General features: G+C 40.5%; 2 protein-coding genes across 4 annotated transcripts in view; both read left to right on the forward strand.

The window, feature by feature from the left end:
- The first annotated feature begins 1,098 nt into the window (after nucleotides 1–1,098).
- DUSP12 (dual specificity phosphatase 12) lies at nucleotides 1,099–7,451 on the forward strand. Its single transcript, XM_045784567.2, has 6 exons — nucleotides 1,099–1,504; nucleotides 2,762–2,875; nucleotides 2,968–3,086; nucleotides 3,492–3,588; nucleotides 3,899–4,085; nucleotides 7,054–7,451. Exons 1-6 carry the CDS (start codon nucleotides 1,122–1,124, stop codon nucleotides 7,213–7,215), a joined length of 1,062 nt encoding a protein of 353 aa, XP_045640523.2. The 5' UTR covers nucleotides 1,099–1,121; the 3' UTR covers nucleotides 7,216–7,451.
- Nucleotides 7,452–13,935: 6,484 nt separating this feature from the next.
- The window catches only part of ATF6 (activating transcription factor 6), a 198,598-nt gene continuing 191,562 nt past the window's right edge, over nucleotides 13,936–20,971 (forward strand). For 2 of the 3 annotated variants that reach the window (XM_087855905.1, XM_087855906.1), the window contains exons 1-2: nucleotides 13,936–14,291; nucleotides 14,554–14,869. In XM_087855905.1, coding sequence (XP_087712031.1) covers nucleotides 14,818–14,869 — 52 coding nt within the window. In that variant the 5' untranslated portion in view covers nucleotides 13,936–14,291; nucleotides 14,554–14,817. The remainder of the gene's footprint in view (nucleotides 14,292–14,553; nucleotides 14,870–20,971) is intronic. The other variant, XM_045784291.2, reaches the window with a different exon arrangement.

Raw genomic sequence — 20,971 nt, forward strand, 5'->3', positions numbered from 1 at the left:
GGTCTGTGGCAACCCTGCATTGAGCAAGTGTATTGGCACTATTTTCCCAACAGCATTTAGCATTTGTTTGCTTCATGTCTCTGTCACATTTTGGCAATTCTCCCAACATTTCTAAATTTTTATTATTATTATATTTGCTCTGGTGATCTCTGGTCAGTTATCTTTGATGTCACTATTGTAATTGTTTTGGGGGGCCACAAATCACACCTACACAAGATGACAAATGTAATAAATGTTATATATGGTCTCAAGCTCCACAGACCAGTCATTCCCCCAATCTCTCTCCCTCGCCAGGGGCCTCTCCAGTCCCTGAGACACAACAATATTGAAACCAGGCCAATTAACCACCCGACAATGGTCTCTCAATGCTCAAGTGAAAGGAAGACTCACACAGCTTTCACTTTAAAGCAGAAGCTAGAAATGATTAAGTTCAGTGAGGGAGGCATGTCAAAAGCCAAGACAGGCTGAAAACTAGGCCTTTTGCACCAAACAATCAGCTAAAATATGAATGCATAGGAAAAGTTCTTGAAGGAAATTAAAAATGCTACTTCAGTGAACATGCAAATGATAAGAAAGTGAAGCAGGTTCCCGGCGGTCTTTGGTTGGAGGGTACGGGCGTACAAAAACATGGGATTACTATCTACAAAGTATATAGGACAGTATGCATCAGCAAGAAAGAGATTCACATACCAATTAAAAAACTGGGCAAAGAGAGAAAAAAAAATAGTTACAAGATAAATACAAATATAAAAGAAGAAATGCAATTTTTCATATGTGTTGAAAAAAAAAACCTGTTTTACCCCAAATGCATAAAATGATACTGCTGATTCAGTCGGTGGGACCATCATTTCAGATTTGAGTCCAGCTGCTTTTGTTGTCCCTTTCCGTAAAGCCTCAGCGCTATGAGCCTGGGAAACCCTGTATTTGGGGAAGTTTAGCCTCTACCAAGTTGTGGGAGCTGGGGCCAGACACGGGTTTGAGGGCTGCTCGGCCTCAGCCGCAGCATCACCTTCCCCACGTAGTACACATTCCCACGGTCGCCGTGGTCCTCCGAGGGAGCCCCTGAGCATCTCAGGCCGGCTTGTCCCAGAGGAAGGGCGTTCTAGCCGGCCGCCTACTCGATGGTAGGGCTCCTGCTCTCTCGACCCCTGGCCGCTGCCATGTTGGAGGCTGAGGCAGGGAGCCATGGCTGCGAGCGGCCGGTGCACAGTCAGAGCTGCGCCAGCTCGGCCGGGCAGATGCTGGAGGTGCGGCCGGGGCTGTACCTGGGTGGAGCCGCGGCCGTGGCGGAGCCGGACCACCTGAGGCAGGTGGGCATCACGGCCGTGCTGACGGTGGACTCGGAGGAGCCCGACTACAAGTCGGGGGCTGGGATGGAGGGTCTGCGGAGCCTCTTCGTGTTGGCGCTGGACAAGCCCGAGACTGACTTGCTCAGCCATCTGGACCGGTGCGTGGCCTTCATCAGCCAGGCCCGCGCCGAGGGCCGCGCGGTGTTGGTGCACTGGTGAGTGGCCCGCATATGGGGGAGCCGCCCCACTTTGCTTCGAGGCTGCCACCGCAGCCCCTTCCTCCGAGGACCCTAGGGGAGGACTAAGGGGCTGTCAGACCACCAGAACCTCCTCTCTCTCCCTTCCGGGGCTGCGTGTGTCCGAGCGAGAAGAGTGGCCGGAGGCGGGCCCCCGATGGCGTGCTTGCTCTCATTCATTCTTGCTTTGTTGATTCATACTTGTTTTCGTTGGTTCATTATGCAGCACCCCCCCTTCCAACCCCGAGATGTTTTTTAGTAGGGACTGATAGATGACAAAGTCCCTGAACCTAAACAGAGTTTAAAGCTCTTCAGGAGAAGCCAGACACTTACCCAGATGATTGAAATGCAGATTTGGATGCGAATCGTGTATTAAAAGAGATTAACAAAGGTTAAGGTTATTCAGACTTCACGGGAAAAGCAGATTATTTTCAGTGTTTTTTGTTTGGGGTAGAGGGTGTTTGATGAGAAATGGGGAGAGAAAAATTGGTTAGGACATAAAGGAGCCCTAAGCCACGCCCAGGGGAAAGACGGAGTAAGTCGTAGCAATGCCAAAAAGAAAATCTTGATAGGTATTTGGGAAGTCTTAGTAGTCCTTTTCAGTTGCATTGGAGTGTAATAACGAGTTTAAATTTATTGAATCAGCACTTTTACTGCGTGCCAGCACTTGTTCTAAATATTTACATAAAGGACATAAGGTAGGGGTAAAATGGAAAGAAGCCTGGGACCAGATCTTCAGGGCCCTTAATGGCAAGAGCAAAGGAGCTTTGGATTTTTTCCAAAGCCATTATAAAATTTTTTAAATTAGTGTAATTATTTTTGAAAAGGTAATACATTCACATGGTTCAGAATTCAAAAAGTTTTTTTTTTCTTAAGATTTTGTTTATTTATTTGACAGAGAGAGAGACAGCCAGCGAGAGAGGGAACACAAGCAGGGGGAGTGGGAGAGGAAGAAGCAGGCTCCTAGCAGAGGAGCCTGATGTGGGGCTAGATTCCAGAACACCGGGATCACGCCCTGAGCCGAAGGCAGACGCTTAACGACGGAGCCCCAGGAGCCCCAGAATTCAAAAAGTTTAAGGAAATAAAGAAAGGAATAATTCTTTTGCAAAGGGCTTATTTGGGTAGAAGAAACAGACATGAAGTGGACCTGAACTTAAGCGTTGATACAGAGCTGGGCTTTTTTGTTTTTTTTAATTGCCGCTATTTGCTATTTTATTTTAAAGGTGTCTTTTTCAGTCATGCAGGAGTTAGTCGAAGTGTGGCTATAATGACTGCTTTTATGATGAAGACTGACCAGCTCACCTTTGAAAAAGCCTATGAAAATCTCCAGACCATCAAACCAGAGGCTAAGTGAGTTCTTTGTTATAGAAATAATTCTGTTTTTGCGATGTGATTTTATTCATTTAAAGAAAACTTGACTTTATATTTGTTTGTCCTTACAGGATGAATGAGGGATTTGAGTGGCAACTGAAATTATACCAGGCAATGGGATGTGAAGTAGATACTTCTAGTGCAATTTATAAGCAGTATCGTTTACAAAAGGTTACAGAAAAGTATCCAGGTAAGTAATAATTGCTAGTACTTACTGGGCCCTTTTTAGATGCTCTTTACTCTGATGCTAAAGTTTTCAGGTGTGTTATCTCAGGTTTCCCCGTAATCCCTTGGGACAGGTACTATTATTTCCTTTTGAAGGAGTGGTTTAGCAAGAAATAACTTGTTCAGGGTCAGATGGTTTATAAGTGGTGGGCTGGGATTTGAACTCAGGCAGTCGGTGCTGAAAACCCAAGGGCTTCTTCACTATGTTCTCTGACCTCACCTGATTTCTCAACACTGGAGATTTTTATTTATTTTATTTTTTTTATTTCTGAGGTTAGCACTTCTTGCCTCAGTTTGACATTAGCTGAATTTTGTCTGAAAATGCAGAGTTGATTTCAACAAATAGGTACATTTTAATTATCTCATGTAGAATTACAGAACTTACCTCAAGAACTCTTTGCTGTTGACCCAACCACCATTTCACAAGGATTGAAAGATGGTTTTCTCTACAAATGTAGAAAGTGCAGGTAAAATATTTTCTATCCTCTGGAGATTTTATCTTGTCTCAGTAGCCGAAATGTACTAAAAGTTTCATTTTCTTAGAATCTGTAGGAAGAATTCGTTTAATTGAATAATAAAAAAATTTCAATTCAAAACTGCTTTTAAGAAGAATATAAATTCTTAAGAGTGAAAGCGAATCAGGTTACTTGTAGAGGTGATTGAAAATTAAAGTAGCATAATCCATTTTATTTATTTTGCTAAGAAATACTGCACATTTCATCTATTTTTTCATCCTTTCGGAAGTCATTAATGTTTTTGTTTGTTTGGGGGTTGCAGGCGATCTTTATTTCGAAGTTCTAGTATTTTGGATCATAATGAAGGAAGTGGTCCCATAGCCTTTGCCCACAAGAGAGTGACACCATCTTTCATGCTCACCACAGGGAGTCAGGCTCAATGTACGTCGTATTTCATTGAACCTGTACAGTGGATGGAATCTACTTTGTTGGGCGTGATGGACGGACAGGTAAGAACACATTTTATTTTCTGCAGTTTCATTCTATCATCTATATTTTGTTCTTTCTTGTACTCTAAACCATATTTTTACTGGTGTCTCACTCCATCATAAGTACCTTATGAAGATTATGTCTTTCTAGTGTAGATGAGAATCTTTCAGATAAATTAATTAATTAAATAAAAATCCAGCCTGTCTGAAATAGCAAACCACTTTTCGTTGAGAGCAGTTGGTCTAAGGTAATTCCTTTTAAGGCTATTTATATTTTTTCAAATAGAAGACTAATGTAAGCCAATTGGAATATATTTAACAAAACTCAAACTCGGTAACAAGTAGGGCAAATCAAGGATTTTTAAATTATATTTAAAGTTTCTTTCTCTTTTTGCCTTTCTTTTTCTCTTTCACTCCATGCATCTCTTTTCTTGATCTTTCAGTTCCGTATGTTTGCTAAGAGATTCATTTTCATTTCCTGTTAATTCTTAAGAATGCAGCTCATATGAGCATCCTGGGATGGTCACATTTCGCTTTCAGGTTTACTTAATAGTAATTTAAAGATATTCTTTTTTTTTCTTTTTTTTAAAAGATTTTATTTATTTATTTGACAGAGAGATCAGGAGAGCACAAGCAGGGGGAGCAGCAGAGGAAGAGGGAGAAGCAGGCTTCCTGCGGAGCAGGGAGCCTGCCTCGGGGTTTGATCCCAGGACGGATCCCAGGACCCTGGGATCATGACCTGAGCAGAAGGCAGTCGCTTAACCGACTGAGCCACCCAGGCACCCCAATTCAAAGATATTCTTTTTTTTTTTTTTTTTAAAGATTTTATTTATTTATTCCACAGAGATAGAGACAGTCAGCAAGAGAGGGAACACAAGCAGGGGGAGTGGGAGAGGAAGAAGCAGGCTCATAGTGGAAGAGCCTGATGTGGGGCTTGATCCCAGAACGCCGGGATCACACCCTGAGCCGAAGGCAGACGCTTAACCACTGTGCCACTCAGGCGCCCCAATTCAAAGATATTCTTAATCTAAGATACAGTCTTAATGATTATAAAGGTTTTTATGGTTTGTATGAAAGTTTGTATAATGAAAATTTTATGAAACTCACTATATTTCATTTGAAAAATACAGTAACTTTATAAAATAGGTAGAACAGAAAAAATATTTTATATGTAAGGAAACTTAGTTTATGTTAGCATCTTGCCTAGAAAGAGGCACCTTGTATTCAAACCCACATTTTCAGACCATTCTGCTTATTGAGATATAATTCATTTACTATATAATTTACCCATTTAAAGTGCACAGTTCAGTGGTTTTTAGTATATTCACAGGATTTTTGCAAAATCATTGTTTTCATCATTCCCAGAATAAACGCTGTACCCATTAGCAGTCACTTCCTGTTCTTGGTGGTATCATTTACAGCAGTTGGGTTTTTAATTTTGAAATCCACTTTTTTCTTTCTTTCTTTCTTTCTTTCTTTCTTTCTTTCTTTCTTTCTTTCTTTTCTTTCTTTCTTTCTTTCTTTCTTTCTTTCTTTCTTTCTTTCTTTCTTTCTTTCTTTCTTTCTTCTCTTGTGGCTTGTGCTTTTGGCTTGCTGCTCTTATTTAACCTGGAAAACATAGAAGATAAAGGCATTTTTGTGGAAGATTCTACATCACATTTGTGCATACTTCTCTACATTTTTTTGAATTTTCCTATAGGCCTAAAAGTGGAATCCCTGGCTTGTGGAGTGTGTACATCTTAAATATTGCTAATATTCCACCCTGACAATAAAAATTATACAGATTTGCTTTTCACAAACATTGAATGTATGTACCCATTTCCCCATACCCTTGGCATAATGGATATTATAAAACTGGTTAAGTTTTATCAACCTTGGAGATGAAAAATGTTCATCTTAAAATGTTACAGTTTGAATTTCCATGACTACTACTGAGAACCGATATTGTTATATACTTACCAACTATTTATAGCTTCTTTTTCTATAAATTTCCTTTACATCCTTCATCCATTTTTCTCTGGATTTTGCCTTTTTCTTATTGATTTATAGGAGCTCTTTAAATAGTCTAGATGTTAATGTTTCCTCTGATATACTGTGAATATTTTCTTCTGTTACTTATTTCAGCTTTGTGGTATATTTTGTCATATTAAAAATTTAAGATACCTACGTAAATCAAATTTGGTTTCTGAGTTTTATGTCCAGAGCTTATATAATTTCATATTAAAAATAAGACTCCCTGCCTCATGTCATGCACAAAATAATAAGCTAAACTTAAAAAATAATGCTCTAAATACATTAGAATAAAATATATAGACGTGTTCAGTTGTTTTTTTTTTTTTTTTTAATTTATCTATTTTACTGGAGTATCAGTTTGTTTTTAAATAGCCAGGAATCTGAGGCCTGACCTACATGCTGTCAATATCAATACTGATACTGGCATGAGACTCCTAAGGCACTTTCCTGTTCCTTAGCCATGGTGATCTTAGTTTGACATATTTAAACTGCAGACTGATTTAAAAGGCAACACATGCCTCATCCTGAAATCTTGCGTCATATCTCAACCTTAACCTTTCTCCCCTCATACTGGGATTAATGTGGTCCTTTTCCAAACTCCCAGGATACAACATGCTTGTTACACAATTATCAGAGTCCACCATCTGTTAACAATAAATTGCTGTTGCATTTTATCTTGCTGATTCGATCATAAATTCCTTGAAGGTAGGAGCCATGTCTTACCTGGTTTTTATTTTGTTTTGTTTGTGTTTTTAGAGAGGGAGATGGGGAGGGGCAGAGGGAAAGGGAGGAGAGATGCAGACTCCCTCCTGAGTACGGAGCCCAAGGCGGGGCTCGATCTCATGACCCTGAGCCTGAATCAAGAGTCCAGTGCTTAACTGACTGTTCTTACCTGTTTTTATATCCTGTATTGCCAGTGATAATTATTTGTCTTATAAAAGTGAGTGAATGAAGTAACACAGTTCCTTTATTTCAGCTTCTTTGCCCCAAATGCAATGCCAAGTTGGGTTCTTTCAACTGGTATGGTGAACAGTGCTCATGTGGTCGATGGATAACACCTGCTTTTCAAATACATAAGAATAGAGTGGATGAAATGAAGATGCTGCCAGTTTTGGGATCACAAACAAGAAAAATATGAACTTGTGACATTTTTGATAGCTTGGGGAGAAACTTGCTGATACGTGCTTCCCTTGCTTATTGTCATTCGTGGCAGATTGTCTAGTTTGTAGGCCATCAACATTTCATTTGATGTGAAGAGGAAACTGTGCTTTGTTATTTGTTAATCTCTTACACTATTTAAGTAGAATACATGGGAATCAAAACTTTAATCATGTAAATGGTACTTTATTTGATATTAAAATTTTCTATAACCCATATTCTTTGTTTCATATTTTTCAAGAGTTCTGATTTTGCGAATGTTAGTTATGTGATATTAAGGTCTGGATAGACAATAATTTATAAAAATTGGAAATTATCATGTTTAAACAGATTTTCTTTTATTTCTAGAAAAGTAAAGCAGATTTGTTTGCACATATTTTGAAACATTTCTCTTTCTTTAAAGGACATTAGTAAATTTACGTATGTCTGGATTTTTCTTGGAACTGTAGAAGGAAGGGCTATTAGAGTTGTTCTTAAGACATTTTGCATATTTACAAGTGAGTATGTCTATATGTATATAAACACCAAAATGGGAGTAGTTTTAAATGGAAAAAGTGAAAATGAACCTCTTTAAAAATACCTAGTTTAATTTTATTTTTTAAAATTACTTCTTTATTTTTACAGATAGTGTGCGGGAGCCAGTGGGGAGGGCGGGAGGGGCAGAGGGAGAGGGAGAGAATCCTAAGCAGGCTCTGCCCCCAGCGTAGAATCCAATGCCCAGATGGATCTCATGACCCTAAGAGCATGACCTAAGGTTAACCGACTGAGCCACCCAGGTGCCCCTATCTAGTTTAATTTTTGAAATGTTGGGAGTGTTAATAGGTGATTCTTGAGAACATCTTAATATAGGACCTGAAGCCTTTGGCACGTTTCATAAAATAATTTTTCTTATGAGAAAAAATTTCTCCATTTCTATCTTTTGTAATATCTGTCCCCCTACCTTCATAGTATACTCTGGAAAGCTTTTTGAGAACAATTAGGTTGAACCATATGAATTATGCCTTTTGTAGGTAAAAAGTTGAGCAGCGAGAGCTTTGTATGGTTATCCGTCACACTGCAGCATCTAGCACAGAGGAAATGACATAGATTTTATCGGAATTTGCAACTGTCAATTCAGTAAATATTTACCGAGCACCTATTATGTGCACAATTCAAAGGTGGTGCAGTGAACAAACTAGATAAGACCCGTCTTTTTTTTTTTTTTTTTTTAATATTTTAGTTATTTATTCATGAGAGACACAGAGAGGCAGAGGCAGATGGAGAAGCAGGCTCCCAATGTCCCAATGCAGTACTTGACCCCAGAACCCTGGGATCACAATCTGAGCCAAAGGCAGATGCTTAACTGATGAAACCACCCAGGCGTCCTGACAAGATACCTTTTTTGAAAAATAACTGGTATTTGCCAGTGGAAAATGAGTTTGGGGAAATTGACTTTTCTTTATGTAAATCTTGAAATTTTCTGAAACATCCACTAAGCAAAAATTTCCAGTTTAAAGTCCATTAATGTTTTACTTGGTAAATAGTAAATAGAAATGATAAATAGACAATCCATTATGCCTTTATTCTCAAGAAGAAACAAACAAGTGGAACACTTTTTAATATTTAAGAACATCAACTTACAACATGTGGGTTTACACATTTGTCCAAAATAGCGATATGAACTTTATTTCATAGGTGGTGTTTCAGGTGCAGTTAATATAGTACTCAAGTAGAAGTAAGGCTGGGCTCCGATCATTCTGGCTTCACCTGTCTCTAGCTGCCTGGAAGGTCTTTTGAAAGTTGAGGGTCAGGTTTCTCCATCACGAAATGGGATTAATATATGTTCTACTGCTCTGCCCTCCTAATAGGGTTGTTTTAAAGGACATTTGCATAAGCCTTAATTCCTTATATAAATGGGAGATAATTGTGTCCAATCCAGGTGGTTGGGATTTTTGTGATATAATGCAGGTATAGACCCTAATACAGTGCCTACCCAGTAGCATTCAACACTGTTCCTTAAAGTAGCTGCAATTTATTGAGAATTTACCATGGGCTAGTCACTATGCACTTAATGTGTTTATCTAATTTAATCCTCCCAACAATCCTATGAGATAGAGCCTATTCCCATTTTACAGGTGAAATTGAGGCTTAGATTAAGTCACTTCATCAAAGTTATATTGCTTGCAAATGGTTGAACCTAGATTAGAATGAAGATTTGGCTTATTCCAAAATCTGAGCTATCAATTCTGTATTCTAGTGTTTGAGTTCACTGTTTAGGGTGATAGAGAAGATGTCACACTGAAAATGTTAGATAATAGCACTGATGAAATGGAATTTTTTTTCTAAATATTTTATTTATTTATTTCACAGAGAGGGACAGCAAGAGAGGGAACACAAGCAGGGGGAGTGGGAGAGGAAGAAGCAGGCTCCCAGCGGAGGAGCCTGATGCGGGGCTTGATCCCAGGACTCTGGGATCACGCCCTGAGCCAAAGGCAGACACTTAACGACTGAGCCACCCAGGCGCCCCTGAAATGCAATTTTTAACCAAGTTGTAAATTCACTGGTCAGGTATCCCACCAACATTTGCAGAATTCTCATGAGTGCAAATTGAGGCCCAGATACTATTTGGCTCCGTATTTGAAAGTTATAAATCAAGCTACCAAACTATTAAATAAAATGTGTTATTCTCTTATCTTTTTTTTTTTTTTTAAAGATTTTATTTATTTATTTGACAGAGATAGAGACAGCCAGCAAGAGAGGGAACACAAGCAGGGGGAGTGGGAGAGGAAGAAGCAGGCTCATAGCGGAGGAGCCTGATGTGGGCCTCGATCCCATAAGGCCGGCATCACGCCCTGAGCCGAAGGCAGACGCTTAACCACTGTGCCACCCAGGTGCCCCTGTTATTCTCTTATCTTGATAAACTTACCTTCATAAAGACCTGAGAGACAAGGTTTGAGTTTAAAATTCTCTGACTTTATGGAGTTCCCTGACAAAACATGGCAATGCAGGGAGAGTTGGCCCCCTGACCTACAGAGCAACCTACAGAGTTGGCCCCTTTCCCCACCCCCGGGTTTGTTCATACGCCTGGTGCATATGCATACGTGAACTTCCGACCTCCCATTTCTAAGCTTAATCTACACTCCTGGCATACAACATTGGCACAGTTCGCCTTTAGGAAGTCAGAGGCCTGAGCAAGCCTCAGAAGCAGGCATGGAGCTATTGGGCATGAGAAGCATGTCTAGAAGGAGGCATGTGTTCTGGTTGGGCGTATCCCCTTGGCACCATGGATTCTCTCCCTGTGGGAAGAGACACTGCCAGATGCCAGAGTAGAGTCCTCTGAAGAGTGGATCTAGGCAAGGGCCTCCTTTATGTCTCTAGGCAAAACTCAAATTTCATTTCTCTTCCAGGGGTTTAAGTTGAAAGCAAATGAATAAAGACAGAAGATTCAATAACATTTGACATTTATCATTTTTTTAAAAAAAAGCATAGTAACTAGAATGGAAAGAGTATGTGACCAGAATGTGTATAAAAACTATAGCAACCACAGCAAATTTCTTGATGAAAATTGAATTTTTCCTTGCATTAAAAAACTACAGGAAGAATCTTATCAATAGTAAAACTTTTTAAAACTTTCACATTAAAATTGGGAACAAGTTAAAAGAGGTATGCTCATGCATCTACCGTCAGTGTGGTAGCAGAGGTCCTTGCTATTGCAATAAGGATAAGAAGGGGAAAGGTTTCAGACTTAGGGAAAAAACAGAATTCACTGATAAATCTTGACATCTCTAAAAGTGGGATATTTAGAAATATGTGCCTCCTGGTACAATGCAAGGAAGTACCTAAGAAGCATTCCTGCAAAAACAAATGAGACCAAAACCATCTAATCAAGTTTACATTTAACTGGTGGTTTATAGGAACAAATCACCATGAAGATATAAGCAGCAAAATCACAGAGTGGGAAATTCCGTAGGGCAAATGACAGATTCTTTAACAAAGGTCATGGAGTAACAAGTGGAAGAGGGGACTATTCCATAAACCAAATGCAACCCGATGATCCTAATTTGAGCAAACCAACTGTAGAAAGGCATTTTGGGGAGAAAATTGAATGTGGAATCGGTATTAGATTATTAAGGAATTATTTTTGGTGGGTATTACAATGGTATCATAGCTACATTTTTTTTTTAATTGAAGAAAGCTTTTGTCAGGATACATATTGAAATATTTACAGGTGAGGGGCATCTGGGTGGCTCAGTCATTAAGCATCTGGTTTTGGCTCAGGGCATTTTCCCAGGGTCCTGGGATCAAGCCCCACATCAGGCTCCTCTGCTGGGAGACTGCTTCTTCCTCTGCCACTCCTCCTGCCTGTGTTTCCTCTCTCGCTGGCTGTCTCTCTCTCTGTCAAATAAAATAAATAAAATCTTAAAAAAAAAATATTTACAGGTGAAATAACATGATCTCTGGGATTTGCCTTGAAACACTCCAGGGGATGGGGCACCTGGGTGGCTCAGTCGGTAGTGTCCGACTTTTGATTTCAGCTCAGGTCATGATCTCAGGGGTCCTGGGATCCAGCCCTGCGTCAGGCTCCACCCTCAGTGCAGAGTCTGCTGGAGATTCTCTCTCTCTCCCTCTCCCTATGCCCCTTCCCCAGCTTATGTGCATGCGCGCGTTCTCTCTCTCTTTCTCAACAAATAAATAAATAAATAAATAAATAAAATCTTAAAAAAATATTTTTTTAAAAACACCCCAGGGGAAAAAAAAAAAACAAACCAAAACAAAAAAATAAAAGTGTTGTGGGGAGAGAGGGTAGATAAACAAGAATGGCAAATTGTTGAAGTTGGGCGCTAAGAACAAGAGGATTGATTAGCTCGTTTTGTGTTTGTTTGAAATTTCCCACATTAAAGGTTAGTTTTTTAAAGGTTACAATGTTAAAATAAATTTCAAAATGTTAGTGTTTGCATACAAGTTTTTCTACATAGAAAATCCTAGAGAATTTTACAGACAAAATAGTTACAGTTACATAATTCAGCAAGGTTTTTGGATACAAGATTGCTGTATAAAGATCAATAGTGTTACTACACCCCAGCAATAACCAGATGGGAAGGAAAAGCAAAACTATAAAAATAGGGAAGGAAAATAAAAAAGAAAATCTCCATGACCTCAGGAGAGGGAAGGATTTCTTAAGCAAGTTACGAATAGCACAGATCATAAACAGAAGATTGGTAAATTTGGCTACATTGAAATTAACACCTAAAAGACAAAAGTCCCATAAACAAAAGACAATGGCAACTTGGGAGAAGGTATTTGCAACATACATATCTGTTAAATGAATACAGTAGGCTAGCTAAAGATGTAGGTATCATTGAGAGAAAGAAAACGCAATAGCAAATTTTCTAAGAATAGGCAATTCACAGAAGAGTAAGATTTAAGAAACAGGAAAAGATGCACCATCTCTTTAATTGCCAGGGAAATGTAAATTATGGTCACGCCCTTCACAGGGGCAAAAAATGTGAAAGTGATCAAATCAAAGAACTCATTACTGCTAGTAAGAATGTAAAATGGTAAAATTTGGCAAATATTAACATTACTACTCTACGACCCAGCATGTATCTTAAAAACATTCTTGCTTATATGCACAGAAACTCATACAAGGATAATATGTAACAGTAAAAAGTTGAAACAATCCAAATGCCCATTAGTAGGAAAATGAGAGAAGAAATTGTGATATATAGATATTCAAGGAAATACCATATAACGGTTAAAACATGAATGGATCATCAAAAAGTAATGTTGAATAAGAAAAGTGATTTGGAGGGGCGCCTGGGTGGCATAGTGGTTGGGCGCCTGCCTTCGGCTCAGGGCGTGATCCCGGCGTTATGGGATCGAGCCCCACATTAGGCTCCTCCGCTATGAGCCTGCTTCTTCCTTTCCCACTCCCCCTGCTTGTATTCCCTCTCTCGCTGGCTGTCTCTATCTCTGTCAAATAAATAAAATCTTAAAAAAAAAAAAAGAAAGAAAGAAAAGTGATTTGGAGAACAGGTATGACATGTTTATGTAAATTTAAAAACTCAACACAACATTAAATGTATGTAATAGAAGTTGTCTATGTGGAGGGATGGAAATGAAGCAGAGGGAAAATCAGACTTCGGCTTTGTCTGTAATGTTTAATTTCTTATACTATGAAAAATCTGAAACAAAAATGGAGAATGTTAATATTTGTTAATTTTTGTTGATAGGTATGCAGATGTTTGTTTCATTATCTGCACTTTGGGGATAAAAATAAAAATTTCAAGAATTAAAAAAATTAAAACTGGCAGGTATTTAGTCATGGCGATTTTTTTAAAAAAGGACTAAGGTATCTGGTGGATGCGGAATAGAAGACTCTTGCTGGTTTTATTTTAGTCTGTCAGTTTTGAATTTGCAGTCGAGTAAGAATAGAAGTGATACATATTTCACCGTACAAGAAAACTGGTTAGTTATCTGATGATAAAAGGAAACATGTCGTGTTTTGTTTTTTGTTTTTTTCTTTGTGGTCCCAGGGCTCTGTTGAACACTGTGGATTATGCAATCTGTAGTAACCCTCCAGCCACGAGGAGTTGGGTGGGTTCTGGGAAGCATTTGTTTGGTTTAGTAACCATGGGAAAGATTCCACTTGGTCCTAAACGGATACGTGTTCTTTGGGTATTTGACGTACTCGCCGCCGAAATGCCGTAAAAAGAAATTCTATTAAGCAGCTGCCTTGAAACTGTTCTGTCAAACTCAGTTCACATTTTCAGCTGGAGTTCGTGATGTGAATTTCTTCTAAACAAAACCGAATCTTAAGTTTTAGTAATAAAAAGATTGGGAATTTATTGTAGGTTGTATAAGGTAAACTCGCTCGGATTTCCACTACGAAGTGCTATGATTTAGAAAACTTATCTAGGAGATAGATCTGAGCACGGGGAGTTCATCTTTTATATTTGCCTTGTTTAAATTTGTTTAAATAAAAGCAGTCTTTCTAGAAGAACGATTCACGGTACTGGTGTTTACCTGAGGTAAGGTGCCCGCGAAGACGTGGGTCTAACGAACGTGGAACAATAGGTGAGTTTTTCTCTCATACGCTTGTGTATACGGAAAATTTTTACATCGATAGCAAGTAATTCTGAAAATTAAATCGAATTTACTTTATTGGTCTCTGATTTTGTTCTGAGATAGCTACTCTGTGGTATTAAGAAAATTCACGGAACAAACCAGTAAGTTCAGAAAGGGATTTTACTTTTATTTCTTTTTTTTTAAATATTATCAGTACATTTTATTTAACCAAAGTAGTGTTTATGTGTTTTTTTTTTTTTTTTCCTTAAAGCAGCGGGACAGAAAGTGCCGACAAGTCCCACAGGGAAATATTTACTCGGAGATTTGTTTAAACGAGCTCAGTCTCTGACGCTCCTCCTTTCGGATTTGCGCAAATTCCCCGGGCGGTGGAAGCACTTTGTCTTCACTCGGCCACCGTCCACAGGGCGGTAGGGAGTATTTTGTCCGCCCGCGGCCGCCGTCCCCCATATTAGTCACCGAGTTCCTGACCGCCCGAGCGTGGGGCTTGCGGGAGCCGGCTGGCGTTGCCCGCACCATGGAGTCGCCTCTTAGCCCGGGCCTCTCCCACCGAGCGGATGAGGATTGGGGTGAGTACCAGCTGAGAACATGCCGGTGCTGGCCGTGGGGTTCTTCCTCCTTCCGCCCACTTCTGGAGACAGGTGTGGGCGAACTCTGCCCCGGGAGCCAGGGCTAGCCTGTCGCTTCCGTCCGCGGACTTCCCTGGAAGAGTCTAGCCGAACCGGTGGGTTTCTGTCCTGGCAACAGCGAGCGTAAAATGTTGCCTGATTGGCGTTATTATCGTTTTTCACCGTTTCCGCTGGGAAAGTACTAGGTGGTCATTGTGTGGGGGTGAAAAGGGCGTCGGTATGAAGCAGAGGGCAGGATGGCTGTGACCACCCAAAAGGCTGTAAGCTGTTTTCTCAGTGTGGGATGTGGGCGATGATTGCCGTGGAGTGTGTCTGTCCGTGTTTGTGTGAGAGAATGGGAGTGTGTACAGAGATCTTCATGTCGCAGCTGCCGCTATTGATCTAGGCTGATGTCCATCTTGGCAGAGAACCGAAGCACCTGACCTCGGGCCCTTGACTACCTAGACCTAACTCTTAAAAACTGATGTAATCCTGACTGCCCTCCAGAAACAGCTCTAATTTTTTTTTTTTGCTCCGTATATTTTTCTTTGGTTTTGTGGTCAGGAAGAGTGGAATGGAATGCAGTGGGACTCAGAGTGGGGAAACGTCGTCATCTAGGTGTTGAGAGGAACCTTTTATTCTTCTCTTTGTTGCGGGACATAATACTAATGCTGGTCTCGGGCTGAGAATTTGAGATTGCATAGGTCTAATAGGCCCTGTAGTTGAGCCTACGCCATTCACCTAGTTTGGAACTTGGGGGGAAGCCAGACTGATGCTCATCTTTCCCCCTTGGACCATCATTATGAGTAGCAAAGTACAATCTCAATTCCATTTATTGAACTGAAGTCGTCATTTGATTTTCCAAGGACAGAACTTCTCTAAAATTATATGAGATGAGAGATTTATTTCAGTCCTTGGTGGATTTCCTCCCAGTTGTTGGAAACACTGTAGGCTGTCAATTTCAAGTGTGTTTTCCTGTGCCAGATATTAGTGGTAATAGTAATTACTATTTATCTAGGACTTCATTTGTGTCAGGTGTCCTGCGAAGCTTTTATATGCATTATCTTTAATCCTTCCAACAGCGCAAGGAGTTATTAATTGACAGATGAGAAAACAGGCTGAGGCAGAGTGAATGTTCAGTCTTCTAGCTAGCGAGTGCACAAGCAGGATCAGAACCAGGTTTGTCTACTTCCAGAGCTGGTGCTCTTAGTCATTATTCTATAATGCTTTGCTTAATTATATCTGCAGATTTGATTCTTTCCAGGATCCCCCCCCCCCATTATTAATAAATCTACTTTAGAGTATCAGGTACTTAACTGTTACATTTTCATGATATTTCTTAAACTACAACTATAGGGCACTTCCTCAAAGCATTATTTTGTCTTCTGATACTCAGGCTGCATTTTCCTGATTAATCTGATAAATTGACTCGTAGTCCTAATGTTCTTTAACAGAGCGTTCAATTCTTCGTAGTCATTTCAGTGACTTAACTCAGATCTCCTGCCCTGCCCCTCCCTGATTGTCCATTTCCCATTGTTTTCCAGGCTTCTCTTTTCAAACTGTTAACAGTCTCTCTTCGTTGCACATTTTAATTCTGATTTGTTAGGTGTTCAGTAAGTAGGATAGATTTTGCAGGCACTAAAGTGAAACACTGCTGTCTGCTACTGTTTTTCAGTAGAATATGGATTCTTTTTCTGGGAGTTGCCATTTTGAGTATCCAAAGACTTCACTGATTTGCTTTTTTTTTAATATTAGGTGGCCAGTGATATTTTAAAAATTCAGATTATGTATTTAGTACTTGTCACTCTAACAACTGTGAATAATTAAAGTGATTATCTCATAACAGCCTATGGTAGGATGTGCTTTTCCCCTTTAACTTGGGTAATGAAATTTAGAACCGTGGTCTGCAAACATTTTCTGTAAAAGTCCAGATAGTAAGTATTTTAGGCTTTGTGGTTCCGTGGTCTCTGTTGCAACTACTCAACTCTGTTGTTACAGTGCAAAAGCAGCCATAGGCGATGTAAACTTAGCATGTAAATGAGTATGGCTGTGTTCCCATACAACTTTGTTTATGGACACTGAAATCTGAATTTCACATAATTACTTTATTTTATTTTAAGATTTTTTTTTTTAAAGATTTTATTTATTTATGTGACAGAAAGACAGCCAGCGAGAGAGGGAACACAGCAGTGGAGCGGGAGAGGAAGAAGCAGGCTCCCAGCGGAGGAGCCCGATGTGGGACTCGATCCCGGAACGCCGGGATCACACCTTGATCACGCCCTGAGCTGAAGGCAGACGCAGACGCTTAACGACTGCGCTACCCAGGCGCCCCCTATTTTAAGATTTTTTTTTTTACTTATTTTTAAGTAATCTCTACACCCCACGTGGGGTTCCAACTCACAACCCTGATATCAAGAGTCGCATGACCTACTGACTGACCCAGCCAGGCGCCCCCTGAATTTCACATAATTATTTTTAATACTTAATAAGCTTTCTTTTTAGTACAGTTTTAGATTTACAGAATAATTGAGCAGATAGTATATAGAGTTCTACGTATACCCCCTGCCATTTTCCTTATTGGTAACATCTTGCATTAATGTAGTAAATTTGTTACAGTTTGTTACAAAGCCAGTATTGATCCAATATGATTAACTAAAGTCCATAGTTTACATTAAGATTCCTTCTGTGTTGTACATTTTGTGGGTTTTGACAAATACCTAATATCATGTATGTACAGAATGCCACAGAATAGTTTCATGTAGCTAAAAAAATCCCCTGTGCTCCGTCTATTCATCTCTCTCTCTCCTGGGCCCTGAGCTACTGCTGATCTTTTCACTATCTATCTAGTTTTGCCTTTTCTGGAATGTCATATAGTTGGAATCGTACAATAGGTAGCGTTTTCCACTTAGCAACATGCATTTAAGATCTGTCTATGATTTTCCATGGCTTGATAGCTCTTTTTTTTTTTTTTTTTTTTTTTTTTTTAAAGCACCGAGTAATACTCCGTTGTATGGATGTACTGCAGTGTATTAGTCTCTCAGCCTGCCATAACAAAATACCATAGACTAGGCGGGTTAAACAACAGAAATTTATTTTCTGACAGTTCTGAAGGCTAGAAGTCTGAGATCAGGTGCCAGGCATGGTCAAGTTCTGGTGAAGACTCTCTTCCTGACTTGTGGATGGCTGCCTTTTCACTGTGTCTTCACAAGGCAGAGGCATGAGAGGTGAAAGAGAGAGGGAGAGGGCAGAGGAGTGAAGGGAGAAAGAGGAGGAGAGGAGAAGGGGGTGGGGAAGGATATCTCTCTCCCTCTTCCTATTAGGCTACAGTCCTGTCAGATTAGGGCCCCACTCTTGCGTTGTCATTTAATCTTCATTACCTCCTAAAGACCGCCCTGTCTCTCTGGCTGCAAATTTAGAGGGACACAGTTCAGTCCATAGCACATTTTGTTTATCCATTTACATATCGAAGGATGTCTTGGTTGCTTTAAAATATTGGCAGTTACATATAAAGCTACTATGTTCATGTGCAGCTTTTTGTGTGGACATGTTTTCAGATCATTTGGGTAAATACCAAGAAGCATAATTGCTGCATCATATGGTAAGAGCATATTTAGTTTTGAAAGAAAGTTCCAAACTGTTTTCCAAAATGGCTGTACTGTTTTGCTTTCCCAGTAGCAGTGAATGAATGTTCTTGTTACTGCATGTCCTCACCAGCATTTGATGTTGCCAATGTTGGGATTTTAGCCATTCTAGTAAGTGCGTGTGATATCTTGTTGTTGTTGTTGTTTTTAAGATTTATTTGAGAGAGCGTGTGCATGTGTGTGAGTGGGGGTGGGGCGGGGGAGGGAGAATCTTCAGCAGACTCCCCATGGAGCCCAGAGCCTGACATGGGACTCAGTCTCATGACCCTGAGATCATGACTGAAATGAAGAGTGGGTCGTCCAACCAGCTGAGCCACCCAGGCACCCCACCTTGTTGGGTTTTTTTGTTTGTTTAAGATTTTATTTATTTATTTGACAGAGAGAGCACAAGTAGGGAGAGCAGCAGGCAGAGGCAGAGGGAGAGGGAGAGGGAGAAGCAGGCTCCATAGTGAACAGAGGGCCCGATGTGGGGCTGGGTCCCAGGACCCTGGGATCATGACCTGAGCTGAAGGCAGATGCTTAACCAACTGAACCACCCAGGTGCCCCCTCCTTGTTTTAATTTGCAGTTCCCTGATAACCTGTGATGTGGAGCATATGTTCATATGCTTATTTGTCACCTGCATGTCTTTCCTCTTCTTCTTTCCCTCCCTCCTTCCCCGTCTTGACTTTGTACAGAAACCATCATCTGCCACATGTAAGGTATATGTACCAAGATCAGAAGCTTATATCTCCTTCTGTGGTTTCTTTTATATCATCAGTCTCTTCTGTGAAAGTCGGCCTTCCGGCACTGACCACAGCCGGACTACCGTGGTGGCGGCTGCTTTCTCTGAAGGCTTGGTGAATGGTGGCCATTTTGATTCTCGAATCCTTTTTGCCATTTGGGCCTTTAACGGTGGGATAGTCAACTTTCCTGTTTTTCACTGCTAGGCTCATTCTACTTTCATCCTCCCTAAGAAACATCCAGTTTGAATCTTAACATTGTCACAACATGCTGTGGTCTACATCCCTGTTATAGTCAGTCATCTGCTCTTTCCTGGTTCGTTCTCCCTCACTTGTTGAAAAATTCTAGCTCTTAGCTTACTGTCACTTTTCTCCAACATTCCTTCCTTGGATGATATCAGATACTCAGAAGGTACTTCAGATACCCTGACCTCTCATTTCCCTGGCCTCCTCTCCACCAGTGATCTGGCCTTCCACCCTGTCTCGGCCGTTTACTCCTCTGATCCTAAGCTGAACCCTTGTAAGTGCTGGTAACCGTCTCAGTTTCAGCAGCCCTCTGCCACCACCTCCTGTCTTACCAGCTCACTCCCTTTAGCGTTCCATCAGTCCCTGAGGTCCTGCTGGGACCCTGCCATCTTTTCACTGTTCCCCATTTCCTCTGTGTCATCACTTCCCCCTTACCCAGTTCAGTTCCATGGGCACTCATCATAACTTCCCTCGCTCATACTGTCAGTACCTTGTCTCTCCCTTGTTTTGTAGTTCTCTCTTGGATGAACCAGGCTTTATTAAATCTAACTGATTTGTGATAGTAACCTGAAACAGGTCTTGAGGTGTGGCCTGGCTGATCATATTTGCCTGGTCCTCCATTCTCCCACTTTGATGGTGGTTTTTATGAAGTTTCTTCTCTCTTCAAACCTCTCTCACCGCCTCCCTCTTCCTTGGAATCAGAAGAGAACTTCCACAATCTCCCACTACCTCATCTACCCACCTGCCAGCATATTTACCTTCTCTTCTCTTGTTGGGAACGAATGGCTTCTCGCTGGAGCCACATGTACTCTAGATCCCTCGTCTTCAGTCAGGAGTGTTGCTCAAGGCTTCTTCCTTCTGTTGCCTGGGTATCATCATTTCCCTCTATATTAGGTCATCTCTACTGGTCAGTAAGCATGTAGTTGTTGCTTCTATTCAGGGTGAAAAAAAACCCTCCAGACCCTCTTTAGATGTTACTTCTCCTCTAGCTGCTACTGCATTTCTCTTTATTTTACAGCAGAATTCTTAAGAAAAAAAAAAATAAAAACAAACCATGTTCGCTGACTCCAGTTTATCCTTTCTCACTGTCTCTCGAGCAGCCAGGCTCCAGCACTCCACCAAAGCTGCTCTAAGGTCACCGCTGATTTCCATTTTGTTAAACCTGGTGGCCATTTCTCATCTTACTAAACTGAGAAGAAGTAAATGAATAAGTAAATGGTCAAGGTCAGGTGGGAAAACTTGTTGAGCAAGTTAAAAATAATAACAACCATAGTTTACTTCTGTGAAGGGACGTCTAAATACTGGCTATGTGGGATTGGTGAAGAGGTTGTCGGACTAGGCAATAGATTTTAGAGATACTTTAAAGGTGACCAGCACCACCACTTCTTATGGATGCTTCGGGGATATTCGATAGATATACATTTATTAACCTACTTTCAGTTGTTTTTAGACCAC

Source organism: Ursus americanus, chromosome 2 (genome assembly GCF_024610735.1).
Source record: "Ursus americanus isolate L20-20 chromosome 2, mUrsAme1.1.p, whole genome shotgun sequence".
Lineage (NCBI taxonomy): Eukaryota > Metazoa > Chordata > Mammalia > Carnivora > Ursidae > Ursus > Ursus americanus.